Source organism: Arachis ipaensis, chromosome B02, assembly GCF_000816755.2.
Source record: "Arachis ipaensis cultivar K30076 chromosome B02, Araip1.1, whole genome shotgun sequence".
In the NCBI taxonomy this organism is placed as follows: Eukaryota; Viridiplantae; Streptophyta; class Magnoliopsida; order Fabales; family Fabaceae; genus Arachis; species Arachis ipaensis.
In genome coordinates this window covers 90,309,345-90,327,757 of record NC_029786.2, presented here as the reverse complement: position 1 = coordinate 90,327,757, position 18,413 = coordinate 90,309,345, and the positions used below count along the sequence as shown (strand labels likewise).

General features: G+C 39.0%; 1 protein-coding gene across 1 annotated transcript in view; it reads left to right on the top strand.

Moving 5' to 3' along the window:
- Positions 16,194 to 18,413, top strand: part of LOC107625680 (OTU domain-containing protein At3g57810) — a 4,992-nt gene continuing 2,772 nt past the window's right edge. Inside the window, exons 1-4 of the mRNA XM_016328371.2 lie at positions 16,194 to 16,391; positions 16,556 to 16,727; positions 17,289 to 17,376; positions 18,299 to 18,362. Of these exons, the coding sequence (XP_016183857.1) occupies positions 16,370 to 16,391; positions 16,556 to 16,727; positions 17,289 to 17,376; positions 18,299 to 18,362 (346 nt within the window). The 5' untranslated portion in view covers positions 16,194 to 16,369. The remainder of the gene's footprint in view (positions 16,392 to 16,555; positions 16,728 to 17,288; positions 17,377 to 18,298; positions 18,363 to 18,413) is intronic.

The following is an 18,413-nucleotide window of genomic DNA, read 5'->3' as shown; positions in this document are numbered from 1 at the left end:
TCCTTGTTCTTAAATTTTATGTTTTTCGTTTTTTTTATGTTAAATGCTTATCTATGTTTGTGTCTTATTACATGATCATTAGTATTTAGTAACTATGTCTTAAAGTCATGAATGTCCTATGAATCCATCACCTCTCTTAAATAAAAATGTTTTAATTCAAAAGAACAAGAAGTACATGAGTTTCGAATTTATCCTTGAACTTAGTGACATCCCTGCGCTCAAAATATATTTTCTGAAGCTACAGAACTCAAAATGGCGCGCTTCCAATTGCGTTGGAAAGTAGACATCCAGGGCTTTCCAGCAATATATAATAGTCCATACTTTGGCCGAGTTTAGATGATGTAAAAGGGAGTTGAACGCCAGTTCTATGCTGCAGTCTGGAGTTAAACGCCAGAAACACGTTACAACCTGGCGTTCAACTCCAGAAAGAGCCTCTGCACGTGTAGCATTCAAGCTCAGCCCAAGAACACACCAAGTGGGCCCCAGAAGTGGATTTATGCATCAATTACTTACTTCTGTAAACCCTAGTAACTAGTTTAGTGTAAATAGGACTTTTTACTATTGTATTAGAGATCTTATGATTTTTAGTTCATCTTAGGATCATATTGATCACGTTTGGGGGCTGGCCATTCGGCCATGCCTGGACCTTCATCACTTATGTATTTTCAACGGTAGAGTTTTTGCACTCCATAGATTAAGGTGTGGAGCTCTGCTGTTCCTCATGAATTAATGCAAAGTACTACTATTTTTCTATTCAATTCAACTTATTCCGCTTCTAAGATATTCATTCGCACTTCAACATGAATGTGATGAACGTGACAATCATCATCATTCCCCCACGAACGCGTGCCTGACAACCACTTCCGTTCTACCTTCGATTGAATGAGTATCTCTTGGATCTCTTAATCAGAATCTTCGTAGTATAAGCTAGATTGATGGCGGCATTCATGAGAGTCCAGAAAGTCTAAACCTTGTCTGTGGTATTCTGAGTAGGACTCTGGGAATGAATGACTGTGACGAACTTCAAACTCGCGAGTGCTGGGCGTAGTGACAGACGCAAAAGGAAGGTGAATCCTATTCCAGTATGATCGAGAACCTCAGATGATTAGCCGTGCTGTGACAGAGCATTTGGACCATTTTCACAAGAGGATGGGATGCAGCCATTGACAACGGTGATGCCTCCAGATGATTAGCCATGCAGTGACAGCGCATCGGACCATTTTCACGGAGAGGATGAAAAGTAGCCATTGACAACGGTGATGTTCTTACATAAAGCCAGCCATAGAAAGGAGTAAGACTGATTGGATGAAGACAGCAGGAAAGCAGAGATTCAGAGGGACGAAAGCATCTCTATACGCTTATCTGAAATTCTCACCAATGATATACATAAGTATTTCTATCCTTATTTTCTGTTTATTTATTATCATTTTCGAAAACTCCATAACCATTTGATATCCGCCTGACTGAGATCTACAAGATGACCATAGCTTGCTTCATACCAACAATCTCCGTGGGATCGACCCTTACTCACGTAAGGTTTATTACTTGGACGACCCAGTGCACTTGCTGGTTAGTTGTATCGAAGTTGTGAATGAAAAATGATTTATTAAGACGTGCGTACAGAGTTTTTGGCGCCGTTGCCTGAGATCACAATTTCGTGCACCAACCCACCAGATCAAGAAAAGACCTCGTTTTTAACACCAAAAGTAAATTACTGCTACATAGTGATGCCTTTCGGTCTCAAGAATGCGGGAGCTACTTATCAAAGGCTAATGAATAAAGCCTTTTCAAATCACATCGGAAAAGTTATGGAAGTTTACGTAGACGACATGTTGATAAAGACACAAAGTGAAGAGACATTGTTGTCCGACCAAGCCCAGGTGTTCGACACCATAAGGAAGCATGACATGCGACTCAATCCTGCAAAATGCACCTTCGCAGTAGAAGCAGGCAAATTCTTGGGCTTTATGCTCACACAAAGAGGAATTGAAGCAAATCCGGATAAATGTCAAGCTATACTCAAGATGAAGAGCCCAACCTGTGTCAAAGAAGTGCAGCAACTCAACAGGAGATTGGCAGCCTTATCCAGATTCTTAGCAGGAGCAGCGATAAGATCTCTCCCCTTCTATGCTACTTTAAGGAAAGGAAAGAAGTTCGAATGGACAACAGAATGTGAGCAAGCCTTCCAAGAATTCAAAGAATTCTTGGGACGGCCACCTATCCTATCTCAGCCACAAGAAGGAGAATCACTCATATTATACCTCGCGGTAGGAAGTCGGGCAATAGCCTCAGCACTAGTCAGAGAAAACGAAAGCGGGCAACAACCCGTCTACTTCATTAGTAAAGCGCTGCAGGGATCCGAGCTGAACTACCAAAAAATAGAAAAGTTTGCCTATACTCTCATATTAACATCTCGATGACTTCACCCGTACTTCCAGACTCACATCATTAAGGTTCGAACTGACCAGCCCATAAAAGGGATACTGCAGAAAACAGATCTAGCAGGTAGAATTTTACAATGGGCAGTCGAGTTATCCGAGTTCGACCTCCAATATGAAGCTCGGACAGCCATCAAATCACAGTACTTGCCCGACTTCATCGCAGAATTCACAGATACCCTGGAAACCCCCACAGAATGGAATCTCTATGTGGACGGTTCTTCGAATAAGACTGGAAGCAGCGCATGTGTGATAATAGAAAGCAACCAAGGAACCCAAGTTGAGCTCTCCCTCAAATTTGGATTCCCGGCCTCAAACAATCAGACGGAATATGAAGCGTTACTAGCTGGTTTGAAACTGGCTAAGGAGGTTGGAGCTCAAAAACTCAACATCTTCAGCGATTCACAAGTAGTCACCTTACAAATAACAGGGAGCTACCAAGTCAAAGATCCCACCATAAAAAAGTATTTGGATAAAACCAAGGAACAGCTCGGACAACTCGGGGAATATAAGATCTACCACATACCCCACGAACAAAGTGCCCGAGCTGACGCACTCTCAAAATTAGCCAGCACCAAACCAGGGGGCAACAATAGAAGCCTCATCCAGGAAATGCTCCAAAACCCGTCAATCTCGGAAGAAGAAAAAGTCCTAGCCATAATAGGTCGGGATCAAGGATGGATGACCCCCATAATTAACTACCTCAAAACAGAAGCACTCCCCACGGATGAAAATGAGGCAAAGAGGTTAAAACGGGAGGCTCAATACTACACTATCATAAATAACACCCTGTATAAAAGAGGGATTTCAATACCACTATTAAAATGTGTGCCGACCTCCCACACAAGGGAAGTTTTATAGGAAGTACACAGTGGCATCTGTGGTAATCATCTCGGAGCACAGGCCCTCACCAAAAAAGTACTCCGGGCCGGATTTTATTGGCCAACTCTACAAAAGGAAGCTACAGAGTTTGTAAAGACATGTCCACCATGCCAGAAACATGCCAACTTTCACATCGCCCCGCCAGAAGAGCTCATCAGCGTAACTTCACCTTGGCCATTTGCAAAATGGGGACTCGACCTTCTCGGACCCTTTCCTCAAGGATCGGGACAAGTTAAATTCCTCATAGTAGGGGTAGATTATATTACAAAGTGGATCGAGGCAAAATCCCTAGCTAATGCTACTGCTCAAAGAAGTCGAAAATTCATATATAGAAATATTGTCACAAGGTTTGGGGTCCCATACTCCATCACCACAGACAACGGCACCCAATTCACAGATGCAGGCTTCAGAAAATTAGCAGCCGATCTGAACATAAAACACCAGTTCACCTCCGTCGAACATCCCCAAGCCAATGGACAGGCTGAAACAGCCAACAAAGTCATATTGGCCGGGTTAAAACGGAGATTACAGGATGCAAAGGGAGCTTGGGTTGAGGAACTCCCACAAGTCCTATGGGCATATCGGACAACGCCACACTCCACCACAAAGGAATCACCCTTCCGACTAGCCTATGGAGTAGAGGCAATGATCCCAGTAGAAATTGAGGAAGGGTCGCATAGAGTAGTACACTACAATGAAGAAGCCAACTCCCAACTGCAAAGGGAAGAACTCGACCTACTCCCGGAAGTCCAGGAAAGAGCTCGGATCAGGGAAGAAGCACGAAAACGTCGAATGGCTTCGAGATATAATCAAAAGGTAGTGCCGCGAGGCTTCACGGAAAACGACCTCACTCTAATCCGAAATGATATCGGAACAACTCGACCGGGAGAAGGAAAGCTGGCAGCAAACTGGAAGGGACCCTACCGAGTCATAGAAGTACTTGGGAAGGGCTACTACAGACTGTCCAAACTCGATGGACGAGAGCTCCCCAGATCGTGGCACGCCTGCAACTTAAGAAGGTACTATAGTTAGGAATAATAAAGGATCTTGGTATAAGGTACACTCTTTTTCCTGAAAAGATTTTTTAATGAGGTACCAAGCTAAGACCTACAAAATATCCGACTTACAGGGATGAAAAATTCCCACATGTATATATTTGCACTTTCTCTTTGAATAAAATGCATTTTATATATTCTACAAATTTTCAAGACGCATTAATCTAAAGCACTCATCGCCCGATTATAAAGCGACAGATCGGCAGAAAGTGAAAAACAGATTCACAGCACGATCACGATAAAGACCAATAGAGATGAAAGCGCGATTCATCTAAAGGTCGACCAAATAAAGATAGAAACTACTTTCTACAAATCGGCAAAGATGAAAGCAGAATAATGTAAGAAGTTATCGAAAGTGATCCAGAAAAAGAACCTGACGAGGTCTTATGGATTGCTAAATAATAACTTAAAGACTGGCCGACGTTAAGAAGTCGGACCAAGTCAACCCAAGTTATCAGCAAATCCCTGGAAAGAGGTCTGGCCAACCCTATAAAAGAGGAATTGCTATAACTTAGAAGAGATCGACATGACGAAGTCGGTCTCCTGCGAAAAACAAGTTATAAAAGTAATCCCTGAAAGAGATCTGATAAAGGTCCAAGAAAGAGGATTACAAAAATAACTTAGAAGGGCCTGACATGACAAAGTCGGCCCAAAACAAAACAAGTTATAAAAGTAATCCCTGAAAGAGACTTGACAAAGGTCCAAGAAAGAGGATTACAAAAATAACTTAGAAGGACCCGACATGACAAAGTCGGCCCAAAACAAAAAAGTTATAGAAGTAATCCCTGAAAGAGACCTGACAAGGGTCCTAGAAAGAGGATTACAAAAATAACTTAGAAAGAGGACGACGTAAAGAAGTCGACCTCCTACGAAAAGTTATAAAAGTAGTCCCTAAAAGAGACCTAACAAAGGTCCAAGAAAGAGGATTACGAAATAACTTAGAAGAGATCGACATGACGAAGTCAGTCCACTACAAAAATAACTTGGAAAAGGACGAGGTAAAGAAATCGGTTATGGATAAATACAAGCAAGAGCAAGCAAACCGAAATACGAATGGGATCCACGCATCTACGACCTCCAAGCACAAAGCAGTTCAAAGAGGCCGAGCAGCAAGGCTCCAGTATTCTAAAAACCCAGAAAGGTGCCAAGACAAGTGTAAATAAGCATGCTATAGAATACAATATTATAAAGCTTCAGGGTCAAGCCCAAAAGCTTGAAAGCTACTTGTTTTTTAAAAACAAAAGTTGCTAAACAAGCAACCAAAAGGAGTACCAGCAGTCAGCAAAATATTCAACTATAAAAAATAAAGAGTTTTAAAGCCCACAAGCCGGGCCAACTATGCAAATATCCAAAGAAAACTCAGCTAACGATTAGAAGACTTTTTAGCAGCATCAGTCTGGGGTGAAGGAGGGCGAGCCTGGAGAGCACAGCATCCACGGTACCATCATCCCGGTTCAAGATCTGACAGTCCGGATCAGAAACAGAATGACCAACCTCAACCGGAGGAACTGTAAAAGCGGACACCTTGGCAGAAAGCATAAGGGGAGGATCAACATCATCATCATCTTGGTCGTCGGGGACAATCTTACCATCCCTCACAACATTGTCCAAGCTAAAGAGAGTAAGGTCAACCTCAGGAGCAAGAACTTGAACTTGCTCTTTTAAATTATCATAGGCAACGTTCACGCTGCCGACGAGGTGACCTTGGAGCTCGGAATAGTCTACTCGGGCAGACTCCAGCTCCTCCCTCAGACGCACCACCTCCCGATAAGATGTAACGTAACTATCCTTATGCCTCAATGCCGTGTCCTCGGCCAACCGCACAGAAGCCGCCAGAGCAAGGGAACTCGCCTTTTCGTTCTCCAGATCCTTCTCCAACTTGGCTACCTTTACCTCAAGCTCTTCCTTCAGGCCCTTCATCCGGTCGAACTCCTGTTTAGCCTCCTCCATAAATTCTTTGGTGGCATTGAGAGGAAGATTCTGAGTAGTTCGGTATAGGGCAGCCCCCATATATGCCATTTTAACACTGTTTCGGGTCATAAAATCCAGATGGCGAAGGATTGATACATCATCCATGGGGAGGGCACCGTAGGGACCGATTTGCTGATCTACGAACTCGATTGCATTAAAATCAGGGGCGTCAAGGTTAAAGGCCTCAATTGTTTTTTGTTTCTTGTTGGAAGGAGCACCAAAAGTAGTGGTAGAAGTCTGTGGAGGATCAGTCAGACGAACTCGAGGAGTGGGGATCACCTTTCTCGGCCCAGGAGAACTCGGCACGGGCGGCTTCACTGGAACTTGAGAAGATCCCTCTTCGGCTGCATTGGCCGAGATGTTTTGAGCAGCAGCAGCCTTCTTCGCCTTCTTGTAGGCCTTCATAGAATCATTGTTTTTCGACATCTCTGAAAATACATAATTAACCATAATGATGAGTTACAACCTAGGAGAAGAAAAACTAAGAAACAAGTATAGAAATAAGTCAGACAGTACCCAAAGTAGTTCGAACCAAAAATGGATCACTCAAAAATCTTTTTGTATCCAGATGGGGTGGTTCCCCCCACAAATCTTCAAGAACAATTATAAAAGCCCGCTCAACCTCATTAAGCATCTCCCATGTATAACGAGGCACTCTCACATTCTTTTTCCACTCTAGAGGAAAAGCAAGCTCGTCATTCTCATCAAGAAAAAAGGGGCGGACCCCCTCAACAGCACAGACTCGGAAGAAATAATTCTTAAAATCTTTAAAAGACTCATCGTACATGGCAAAAACTTTATGCCCCTGGGCCGATCTGAAAGAAACCCAGGAAGCTTTCTTTTTGGAAGAACCTCCAGGCTTGGCCGAGACAAAAAGATAGAGGAAAAGAGTTTGAGAAGGTGTTATACCTAACTCTTGGCAAAGCAGTTGAAATATCTTGATAAAACCCCAGGAATTTGGATGAAGCTGGGATGGAGCAATGTTACATGACCACAACGATAGAGACACACATTAGGACAAGGGAGTCCAGCCAATCAGACATCCCCTCGGGAACTTTGGAAGACATCTCTACAACATTATTGCAAGAAGACATGAGGCCAACTAATCCTACAAAAATAAAAGAAGATTGGATTACTAAAAAACATCTTGGAGGAGGGGCAAAGCAACTCGACTAATATGATACAAACGAACAAACAGAAAAGGAAAACCCCAAGACTCAAACCAAAGTCCTGGGGTATCCTTTGGAGGCAGTGGCAAAGCAAGGTTTCAGGAAAAATCTACAGCTTACGTCTCGGCATTTCCCAAACAAGAAAAGAAGATTTCAAGTAGACAAACGTTTTGAAAAAGGGAAGTAAAAACACGAAAATCATCAAAGACACAACCTTTTTCAGAATCAAACAAAAACCATCATCGAAAGCACAAGCAGAAATGGTGATAACATGCAAAAGCCCTAAAAGTATCAAGCAACAGGAAAGGCAAAAAAGTTCATACGAAAGACGAAGAAACTCCCAGAACACACAATACAACAACAATTAGGCCCCAAAAAAACTGAAAGATCCAAACTTTCTCCAAAATCAAAACTTCACCACAAAACCAAAGCCAAAGCAACGAAAGAGAAAAGTAATTGCAAAATGGAACTAACCTGGAGAAATGAGAAGCTCCGGAAGAAGTAGAAAGGAAGGAATCTCTGGATCGCTGGAAGATACCGCAACGCAAGAAAAGACAGAGATAGAGAGAACGAAGGAGTTACAAAGAAAAAGGAAGAAGAGAAACTATTTTTCTGAGGAAGCAAAATTCAAAACAAAGCAAGAGAAACGGGGCAATTAATACCAATTAATGAAGGTATTAAACCCTCGCATGTTCCCTAGAACAAAGCGCTAATACAAAAGCGCGCGTTTTTAGAGGAAAAACGTTCTACATTCAAAAAGCTCTACAAAGAAAGGAATCGACAAAAGTGCTCGAGTTTGGCTTCGCTATAAAAAGTTCGAAGTCAAAAAACTCGACCTCAAAGCAGAAGACCGAGCTCAAGCAGGGGCACTGTTCATACCCTGGGTCGAGCTGTCCGACCCGGGATGTTTAGCGACATGGCGACCGACCTCTTCAGGTCCGACTATCCGATCTCTTCTTAAAGAGATCGGCCAAATCAACAGGAAAGCCCAATAAAGGGCCCAAATAGAGGAACACGACCCAAATCCAAAGGCAATCCAAGCCTATAGAGATAAAGGCGGTTCCCTTGAAGATAAGCTGACTTCACCTAAAATAAGATAAGATAAAATAAGATAACTAACTTATCTTATCAGAAAGGTCAGCCCACACTACTATAAATACACTGGAGCACCCAGGTATAACTCATACTCTGATTCTACAAAAAACCTGTTAATACCCATGCTAACTTAAGCATCGGAGTCTCTTGCAGGTACCCCCCACCTTCCGGTGACCAAGGATCAACAGTGCAGCCAGCCAACAAGTCGGACACGACAGCTCCGGCCACCTCTCACCAGCCAGACACATCGACACCGACTAGTATAGAAGATCTTGACCGAGATCGACCTCCAATTTCAGATAACCCTCGGAGCACTAACCAAAGGTTAAAGTGTACCTAAACATCCAAAATCACAAAATTCTACTTAATCAAAAATCCTACGATTCAAAATTTTGTAGAGAAGAACTGAGGAGATTTTGTGGTTACCTCACCAGTTTCTTGGATGGGTTTTGTAGAGTTCTTCACAAGGAACGCGTAGCCACAAACGATGCGGCGATCAGAGCTCTGTAAATCAAGATATGAGCTTGTGAAGATGGTAATGAATAGTAACCATAGGGTAGTTTTTATTCCTCCCCCTTTTCAGCATGCAAGTGTGGTGTTTGAGTGTGTTGTTGCTGAATGGGTTCATTAAATGAACCAATTTATATATTGGGCTTGGGCCCAACTTGGGCCCGGTCCAACCTGTTAGCGTTTTTAGCCCGTTTGACCCAATTTTGGGCCAAACCTTTAAAATTAACGCCCGATTTTTTACTTCCACTATTTTTCTAAGGTTTTTGACTGTTTTCACTTTTTCTCGCACAGTATCGGGCAGACTTGAACCGTTTCGACCGGTTCAACTGCCGGTTTGCGATTTTTCACGGTTTTTAGCAGAAAACACATTTTTTGACTCAGAAAGACATACTGAGTCCAAAAATCATATTTAAATCCTCAAATTCTCATTCTAAATCCTTGGACCCTATTTTGGGTAATATAATCACTTAATTAACCGATTGATTAGTTGCGGTTCTTACACTTCGTGCTGTCCTTGCTTGATGGTGCTTAGATAGTCTATCCCATGCACGTATATTCTTGACGCAGTGAAGTAATCGAAGAAGGATCTCACCAGTTCTTAAAAAGAGGAGATTAAACATGTAGACAACTTAGAAAACCAAAGTAATGCAGAATCGTCTAGATAAGTAGGAAAAGCTCGGCAAAGTATAGGCTCAGAGGCATCATTAAAGAACATCATAGATTGAAATTTCCTAATATGGACACGAGGGTCACCAAACTCCTTGTATGGTTCAAGGGCAGCAGGCAGCACAAAATTTTTTGGCATTTGGAATTTCATGATGTCTTCCGAGAAGGGGTTGTCTATAGTCACTTTCTCTTTTGGTGGAGTGAACTTTTGGGATTCCGTGTCAGTCTGGTTTGAGCTTCGGGATTCTCCCTCGCCCTGTTTCCTAGCTCGGCTATTGGACGATAATTCAGCTATCTGTCGAACTTCCGCCAGAAGCTCGGCAATCTGAGTTAAGAGCTCTGCTTGTGTGGGTTGCTAGATCCTGTTGTCAGCCATCCTTCGAGACCGAGTAATCTTGAAAGAAGAGAGCACAAAGCTAAAAAAGAGGGTTAGGCTTAGTGGGGATTTTGTCTATTGAGTCCCACATTGGGCGCCAAATGTTTTGTCCTGTGAGAGTCGCCGAGCTATGGCAATCTCTTCCGAGCAATGTGTTACTTGTCCTGAAGAGCTATAGGTCGGCGTAGCTGGAACACCGCGGCAGGAATACTTGCAAAAGATACTCCGACGCTCAAGTCAGTAGAAGGCTTTTTAGAGAATACTATAACTTGGAATAAGACTTAAATTAGAACCTGAACTTTTCCGAGATTGTATGCTTGGTTTTATAGATGATTATTTTACCCGTTGTGTGGATAAGTACGAGATTCTTGGTTGGTTATTAAGTGTCGTTCTTTGTGGTAACGTTTAGAAGATAATGTTTGACTATTTTGAAGTTGTCACTGAGTTCTGTGTTAACTCTTCTGTATTATGTGGTTAGTTATGATTTGATTCTTTAGTAGAGGTATAGGGTATGTATCAGGATTTAAGAAATTAAAATAATAAAAAGTGTTGTGATAAGGATCACTTCATACGTGGATGTCCATTCTCAAGAGAGAATGAATTTAATGAAGGTTGAGAAGTGATGACAATTTGTGTGTATAAATAGAGGAAGCATCAATCTAAAAAAATACACAGCAGTAATAAAACATTCTTTTCTTCCTCCATACATTATAATTCTCTCTTTTCTCTATCTATCCGAAGGCCTTAAGTTTATAATATATTAGTAAATATAATAATCATCTCGATTATATTAAGATAGTAATTATGGTAATAGAGTCTTCTACTTATACTTTTATTTTATATTTATTTTACAACACGTTATCAGTACGAGACTATGATCAAATTTTAGGAAGACTCAGGTAACAAAAACAATTATTTATCATGGATATTAGATGCTGAAATCCATCTTGATTCAATGGATCTTGGAGATACCATTAAGGCTGAAAATAATACATCCCAAAAGGATAAAGCCAAAGCTATGATTTTTCTTCGTCGTCATCTTGACGAAGGATTGAAAAATGAATATCTCATATTAAAAGATCCTGCAGATCTGTGGAAAGACCTTGAAGAAAGGTACAATCATCAAAAGACGGTGATACTTCCTCAAACCCGATATGAATAGACGCACTTGCGTCTACAGAATTTTAAATTCGTAAATGAAAATAATTTTGCAATATTTCAAATCACCTCACGAATGAAATTATGTGGGGAAAAGATATCTGATAATGATATGTTAGAGAAAACTTTATCGACCTTCCATGCCTCAAATGTGCTCCTGCAGCAGCAGTATCGAGAAAAAGGATTTAAAAAATATTATGAGTTAATTTCTTACCTTCTTGTTGCTGAACGTAACAATGAATTACTTTTAAGAAATCATGAAGCGCACCCAGCTGGCGCCGTCCCATTTTCTGAAGCAAATGCGGCAAATCATTACCCCAGAAGAGGTAAATGGCAAGGTTTTAGTAACAAAAAAAATTATGGAAGGAAAAAGAATTATGTTTACAAAGGATATCAGCAGAAGTGGGATAAAGAAAGAAATAATGGGCAAAATAAATCAGCAGAGGATAAATATTTCCGTTGTGGTGGAAAGGGCCATTGGTCACGTACTTGTCGTACCCCAAGGCACCTAGTCGATCTTTATCAAACATCTTTGAAAAAAGACGACAAAAGAAAGGAGTCGAATTTTGTTTCAAATGATGTTGAAAATTCCATCACTCATTATGATGTATCTGATTTCTTTGAGGATCCGAAAGGAAATATTGGTCATTTGATCAATGATGGAATAGTTTAATATGTGAGATTGTTAAGTATTCATGTAAATAAATAATGTAAAGAACTTCTTGTTAAGTTTTATTTTCTATGCATTTGAATTTCAAGTACGATGTATATAAATAATGTTTAATAAAATATTTATAAATTTCAAAATTATTGAATATGCTAAGATAATAATAATAAAATTTTTGGTATATACTATTTTTTTTAGAAAAATATTTTCAATCAAGGAAATAATTTTACTGCGTAAATATTTCTACTCATTTTATTATTATTTGTCTTTGAAGAGAATGGTAAGGACATATAGTGAAGATGTTTGCCTTGCGGATAGTGCAAGTTCGCACACCATTCTCAAAAGTGATACATATTTTATCCATCTTGTGCCAAAAGAAGAATATGTTAATACTATTATTGTCTCGTGCAATGTAATAGAAGGCTCCGAAAGAGCTATAATTTTGTTTCCTAGAGAAACAAAATTTATAATAAAGAATGCACTATTGTCTACCAAGTCTCTAAGAAACTTGCTGAGTTTTAAAGATATTCGCCGAAATGGATATCATATTGAAACAATGAATGAGAAAAATCATGAGTATTTATGTATCACAACTCATGATTTAAATAAAAAGGTTATATTAGAAAAGTTATTCTTACTCTCATCTGGGTTATATTATACCAAGATTAGTGCAATTGAGTCACATGCCATTGTAAACCAGAAGTTTACTAGCCCAAATGAATTCATAATTTGGCACGACCGATTGGGTCATCCGAGAACAACAATGATACGGAAAATTATTGAAAACTCCCATGGACATTCATTAAAGAACCAGAAGATTCTTAAATCTAGTGAATTTTGTTGTGCTGCATGTTCTCAGGGAAAGTTAATTTTAAGGCCATCACCAGTAAAGATTGGATTTGAGTCCCCTGAATTCCTAGAAAGAATTCAAGGCAATATATGTGGACCTATTCATCCACCATGTGGATCTTTTAGATATTTTATGGTCCTAATAGACGTATCTTCGAGATGGTCACATGTGTGCTTATTGTCTTCTCGCAACCTAGCGTTTGCGAGATTACTGGCTCAAATTATTCGATTAAAAGCACAATTTCTAGAAAATTCAATCAAAGCAATTCGTCTTGATAATGCTGGTGAATTTACTTCCCAAGCCTTTGATGCTTATTGTATGGCTAATGGAATAAGTGTTGAACATCTAGTAACTCATGTTCACACACAAAATAGGTTAGCAGAATCACTTATTAAACGCCTCCAATTGATTGCTAGACCCTTACTTATGAGAATAAATCTCCCAACCTCAGCTTGGGGGAATGCTATTTTACATGCCGCAGTACTCATTCGTTTGAGGCCAACAAGTTACCATTAGTTCTCTCCTATGTAATTAGCTTTTGGCCAGCAGCCAAATGTTTCCCATTTAAGAATATTCGGGTGTGCGATATATGTTTCCATTGCACCACCTTCTCGCACTAAAATGGGACCCCAAAGAAATTGGGGATATATATTGGATATGATTCTCCCTCTATAATAAGGTATCTTGAGCTATAAAATGGGGATGTATTTAAAGTCCGATTTGCTGATTGTCATTTTAATGAATCAAAATTTCCAATATTAGGGAGAGAGAATAAGCTTCTTGAAAAGGAACTTAATTGGAATGCATCATCGTTGATGCATTTAGATCCTCGATCAGGGCAATGTGAACAAGAAGTTCAAAAGATTATACATTTGCAAAGAATAGCAAATGAATTCCCTGATGCATTTTTCGATACAAAGAGGATAATCAAATCTTATATACCAGCGAAAAATGCTCCGATTGGAATTGATACCCCAGTTGGACAAATAGCCACTGAAGCAAATTCACGCCAGAAGCGTGGCAGGCCTGTCGGTTCTAAAGACAAAATTCTTGAAAAAGAAAAGAGGTCAATGCTATTCCTATTGAAAAAGACATAGTAAAGACACCTGCAGTTGTCCAAAATTCTGATATAATTTTAACGCCAAAAGACGTTTAGGTACCTGAAATTTGTGAAAACAACGAGATCTCGATAAATTATGTCTTTACATGAGAGAAATGGGACTGAAATAAGACAATTATCAATGAAATATTTGCGTATAATGTGGCATTAAATATCATGCATGAAAGTAAGGATCTTAAGCCAAGATCAGTCGAAAAATATCGACAAAGGAATGATTGGCCAAAATGGGAAGAAGCCATAGAGGCTGAGTTAGACTCACCTGCAAAACGTGAAGTCTTTGGACCTGTAGTCTGTACATCAGAAGATGTAAAACCTATTGGATACCGATGGGTATTTTCCGAGAAAACGAAATGAGAAAAATGAAGTTGTACGCTACAAAGCTCGACTTGTAGCACAAGGTTTTTCACAAAGACCCGGTATAGATTGTGAAGAAACATATTCCCCTATAGTGGATGCAATAACATTGCGTTATTTGGTCAGTTTATTCGCATATCATAAGTTACATATACATTTAATGGATGTGGTAACAGCCTACTTATACGGCTTGTTAGATCGTGATATCTATATAAAAGTCACTGAAGGACTAAAGAAATCTAAACTATCCAATAAATATTCACATGGATTATACTTAGTTAAATTGCAAAGATCTTTATATGGTCTAAAGCAATCTGGACGAATGTGGTATAATTGTCTTACTGAGTATCTAGCAAAAAACGGATTTAAAAATGATGATATCTGCCCATGTGTTTTCATAAAGAAATCTACATCTGAATTCATTATAATTGCTGTGTACGTTGATGATTTAAATATCATTGGGACTCCTTAAGAGATTCCAACTATTATAAAAACTCTAAAAGAAGAGTTTGAGATGAAAGATCTTGGAAAGACTAAATTTTGTCTCGGCCTCCAGATCGAGCATACAAAAAGTGGGATCTTCATTCATCAAACAACATACACATAAAAGATCTTGAAGAGATTTTATATGGATAAGTCACATCCATTAAGTACCCCAATGATCGTAAGGTCTTTGGATGTGGAAAAGGATCAATTCCGTCCTAAAGAGAAAATGAAAATATCCTTGGCCCTGAAGTACCATATCTTAGTGCCATTGGACCGCTAATGTATCTTGCTAATAATACATGACCTGATATATCATTTGTTGTGAATTTACTAGCAAGATATAGTTACTCTCCAACTAGAAGACATTGGAGTGGAATCAAACAAATCTTTCGATATCTTCATGGAACAGTTGACATGGGATTGTTTTATCCATATGGATCCAAGTCACAACTAGTTGGCTATGCAGATGTTGGATACTTGTCTAATCCACACAAAGGGAAATTTCAAACAGGATACCTGTTCACATATGGTGGTACAAGTAAGTCGCGAGTGTTTTTGGCTCAAGAGTTTGATCCAATATATCTTGTTATCATGTGGACTAATTGATCATAAGATAGCTTCAACTGTCCTATTTGAAGATAATACAGCATGCATTGCTCAACTTAAGGGTGGATACATTAAAGGTGATAGAACAAAGCATATTTCTCCCAAATTCTTCTTCACTCATGATCTTTAAAATCAAGGGACAATTGATGTCCAACAGATCCGTTCAAGTGACAATCTGGCAAATTTATTTATAAAGTCACTCCCAAAATCCTTCTTTAAAAGATTGGTACATGAGATTGGGATGCGTCGATTTTGAGACATTAAATGATGTTGACAAGAGGGGGAGACTGTACTCTTTTTTCCTTGGTCAGGTTTTTTTCCCATTGGGTTTTTCTTGACAAGATTTTTAATGAGGCAGTCCCCGTCACAAAGGATATTGTACTCTTTTGCGCTTTCACTAAAGTTTTTTCTTATTGGGTTTTTTTAGTAAGGTTTTAACGATGCATAATTCTAAATGGACATCCAAGGAGAGTGTTGTGATAAGAATCACTTCAAATTTAATGAAGGTTGAAAAGTGATGACAATTTGTGTGTAGAAATAGAAGAAGTATCAATCTAAAAAAACACATAGCAATAATAAAATATTCTTTCCTTCCTCCATACATTATAATTCTCTCTTTTCTCTATCTATCCAAGGCCTTAAGTTTATAATATATTAGTAAATATAATAATCATCTCAATTATATTAAGATAGTAATTATGAAAAATATTACTACTAGAATTCTATATTTATATTTTTTTATCTTATATTTACATATTTCTTATTTATTTATTTATTTTACAACAAAAAGTAATTAAAGGATCACTGTGGAGGATTTAGCCACCCTTAAACTTGAAGGGAGTCATGCCTTCCTAGTTCCTTCTTTCTAGTCCGTTCCCCCCAATTTCTATACTTCTTCTTCCTCCTCTTATCTCCTCCTCTCAACTTACTGAAGTATTGAAGTACTCGCGTTTCAATTCTCATTCCATGGCGAACAAGCTCTGCAATCGTAACCATACACCTCTTCCTCGCGTCCCCCTCTCTTTCTATATTTAATATTCTCTCTTTTTGTTTCTGCGATTTACTTAGTAAACAAACAGATCCTACACCGCACTATGAACACTCGTTTTAACTCTTCTTATTGTTATTCCAATTGTTCTCTCTCTCTTGCAGAGGATATTTTGGAGCAGCTGAGAAATGGTACAGCAAAATTTGAGCTTGTATCTTCGCCACTTCCTTCACTTGCTGCTGCTGCTGCTCCTAAATCCAGTAACATCACAAGCTTATTTGGAATCGGAAATTGTAGCACTAGCACTCTTTTTTTCGCTAGAATTTCCTCATCACTGTGAGTCATCATTTCCCTCGCTTTTTCTTTCTTTCTTTCTGGTCACTCCATGGTTTTGTTTTATTTTATTTTATTGTTCAAAATATGAGTATGTACATCTATTTGCCTCAAACTCATGGGCACTTGAATTTTCCAACCAGTAGTTCAAGTTCTTGAGCTTTAAACATTAAAAAAAAAAAAGGAAAAAGAATAAAAAGGAGCTATGTATAGAAATCTATTAGTAGAATGTGGATATGCCTAATGACATAGGAAATTATGAATTTGTATACTGTTTTTCAGTCAAACCAAAATAATAATGATTCTAGTCTTATTTTGTGTGTGTTTAGGGGATTTGATGTGGGATTTCAAATTTTTAATTATAGAAGGGTGAGATAACCTAAGATGTTTGAAGAATCTAAAATATTGAGGAACTATATATGTGCACTGTGGTTGACTTGTTTTGTCCTTTTTTATTTGATTTTGGAGAGTTCGTAAGTTTTTCAAAAGTGGATGAGAAGTTTTGAAAATTTTTCCTTCATGGTTTGAATTTCGATTCGTTTGCTTGTCACCTGGATATGTCAGTGGTGGACAGTCTCCAGCTATGAAGAAGCTAGAGCAGTTTTCGGTTCAGAAGGTCACAGGGGATGGAAGGTGTATGTTTCGTGCACTGGTACTGTCTTCTTTGCCATTTGTTTTAATCACTTCTCTGGTTTCTCCTTTGCAGAATTCACATGCTGATTTGATTTGTTACTCCTCGATTTTTGAAGTGTTTTTATTTTTAACCTTTGAAATTTTTTAAAGACCCGTATGCTATAATATTTGTTACATAATTCTTACTGAACTGCCTAGTATATAGACTTGAAACAGCTCATCAAGTCCCATCCTTGTGAATCGAGTTTTCTTCTAATCCTTGCATGTATAGGAAACAAAATAACTCTTGTTGAAAACTGAAAAGTTAATGGTATTTGGATTAGTGGATTTCAAATGTGATGCTGAGTAGATGACCTCCACCATTTGAAATCAGCCTGAGAAAAGTACAAGATTCTAAATGCTGCCTGCTCTAGCAATTAGGAATATTTGAAGAACCGAGGGGAGGATGAGATTCATAAAGTTATTAGATAGTATTTCCTGGGCATATTAAAATTAAGTTTGGAGTTGTTGGTGATGGACTCTTGTCTTCTGTTGAAAGTACCTGACTGGAATGTAATCCATTTTTTCATGATCTTTCTAGCTTCTGCCGTATTTAATTTTAACCATGTTGTTTCCACTGCACTGCTATTTTCAAGCACTGACTCTAGTGAATAATTCCTCTATGAACTATCAGTTTAGTCTGTCTGGCATAGCGCAGAATGATATAACTAGCCTTAAGATTTGAGAGTTGGGAGGTTCTTTGCATGGTACTTCCTTGCAGACATTGGTCAAGAAAAGTTTTGCCTGGTGGGTATGGAACATCACAAACAAGAGGATGATTCATGATTGATTGTGCTTTGTGGAAAAAAACCTTTATTTTTACTAATTTATATAAGTTGTTTCCAATCTGTATTTGAGCTTTAAACATGGCTAATTTGATATTGGTTTTTCAACAAAATTAGGTCAAAGGAATGGCTTACAATAAGGGAGTCTCTCTTAACCAACGCAAAGAGAGAGAAGATGCAGGTATGCTGATATACTGACAACAGACATGCCAATGGGAAAAGATATTGCCCT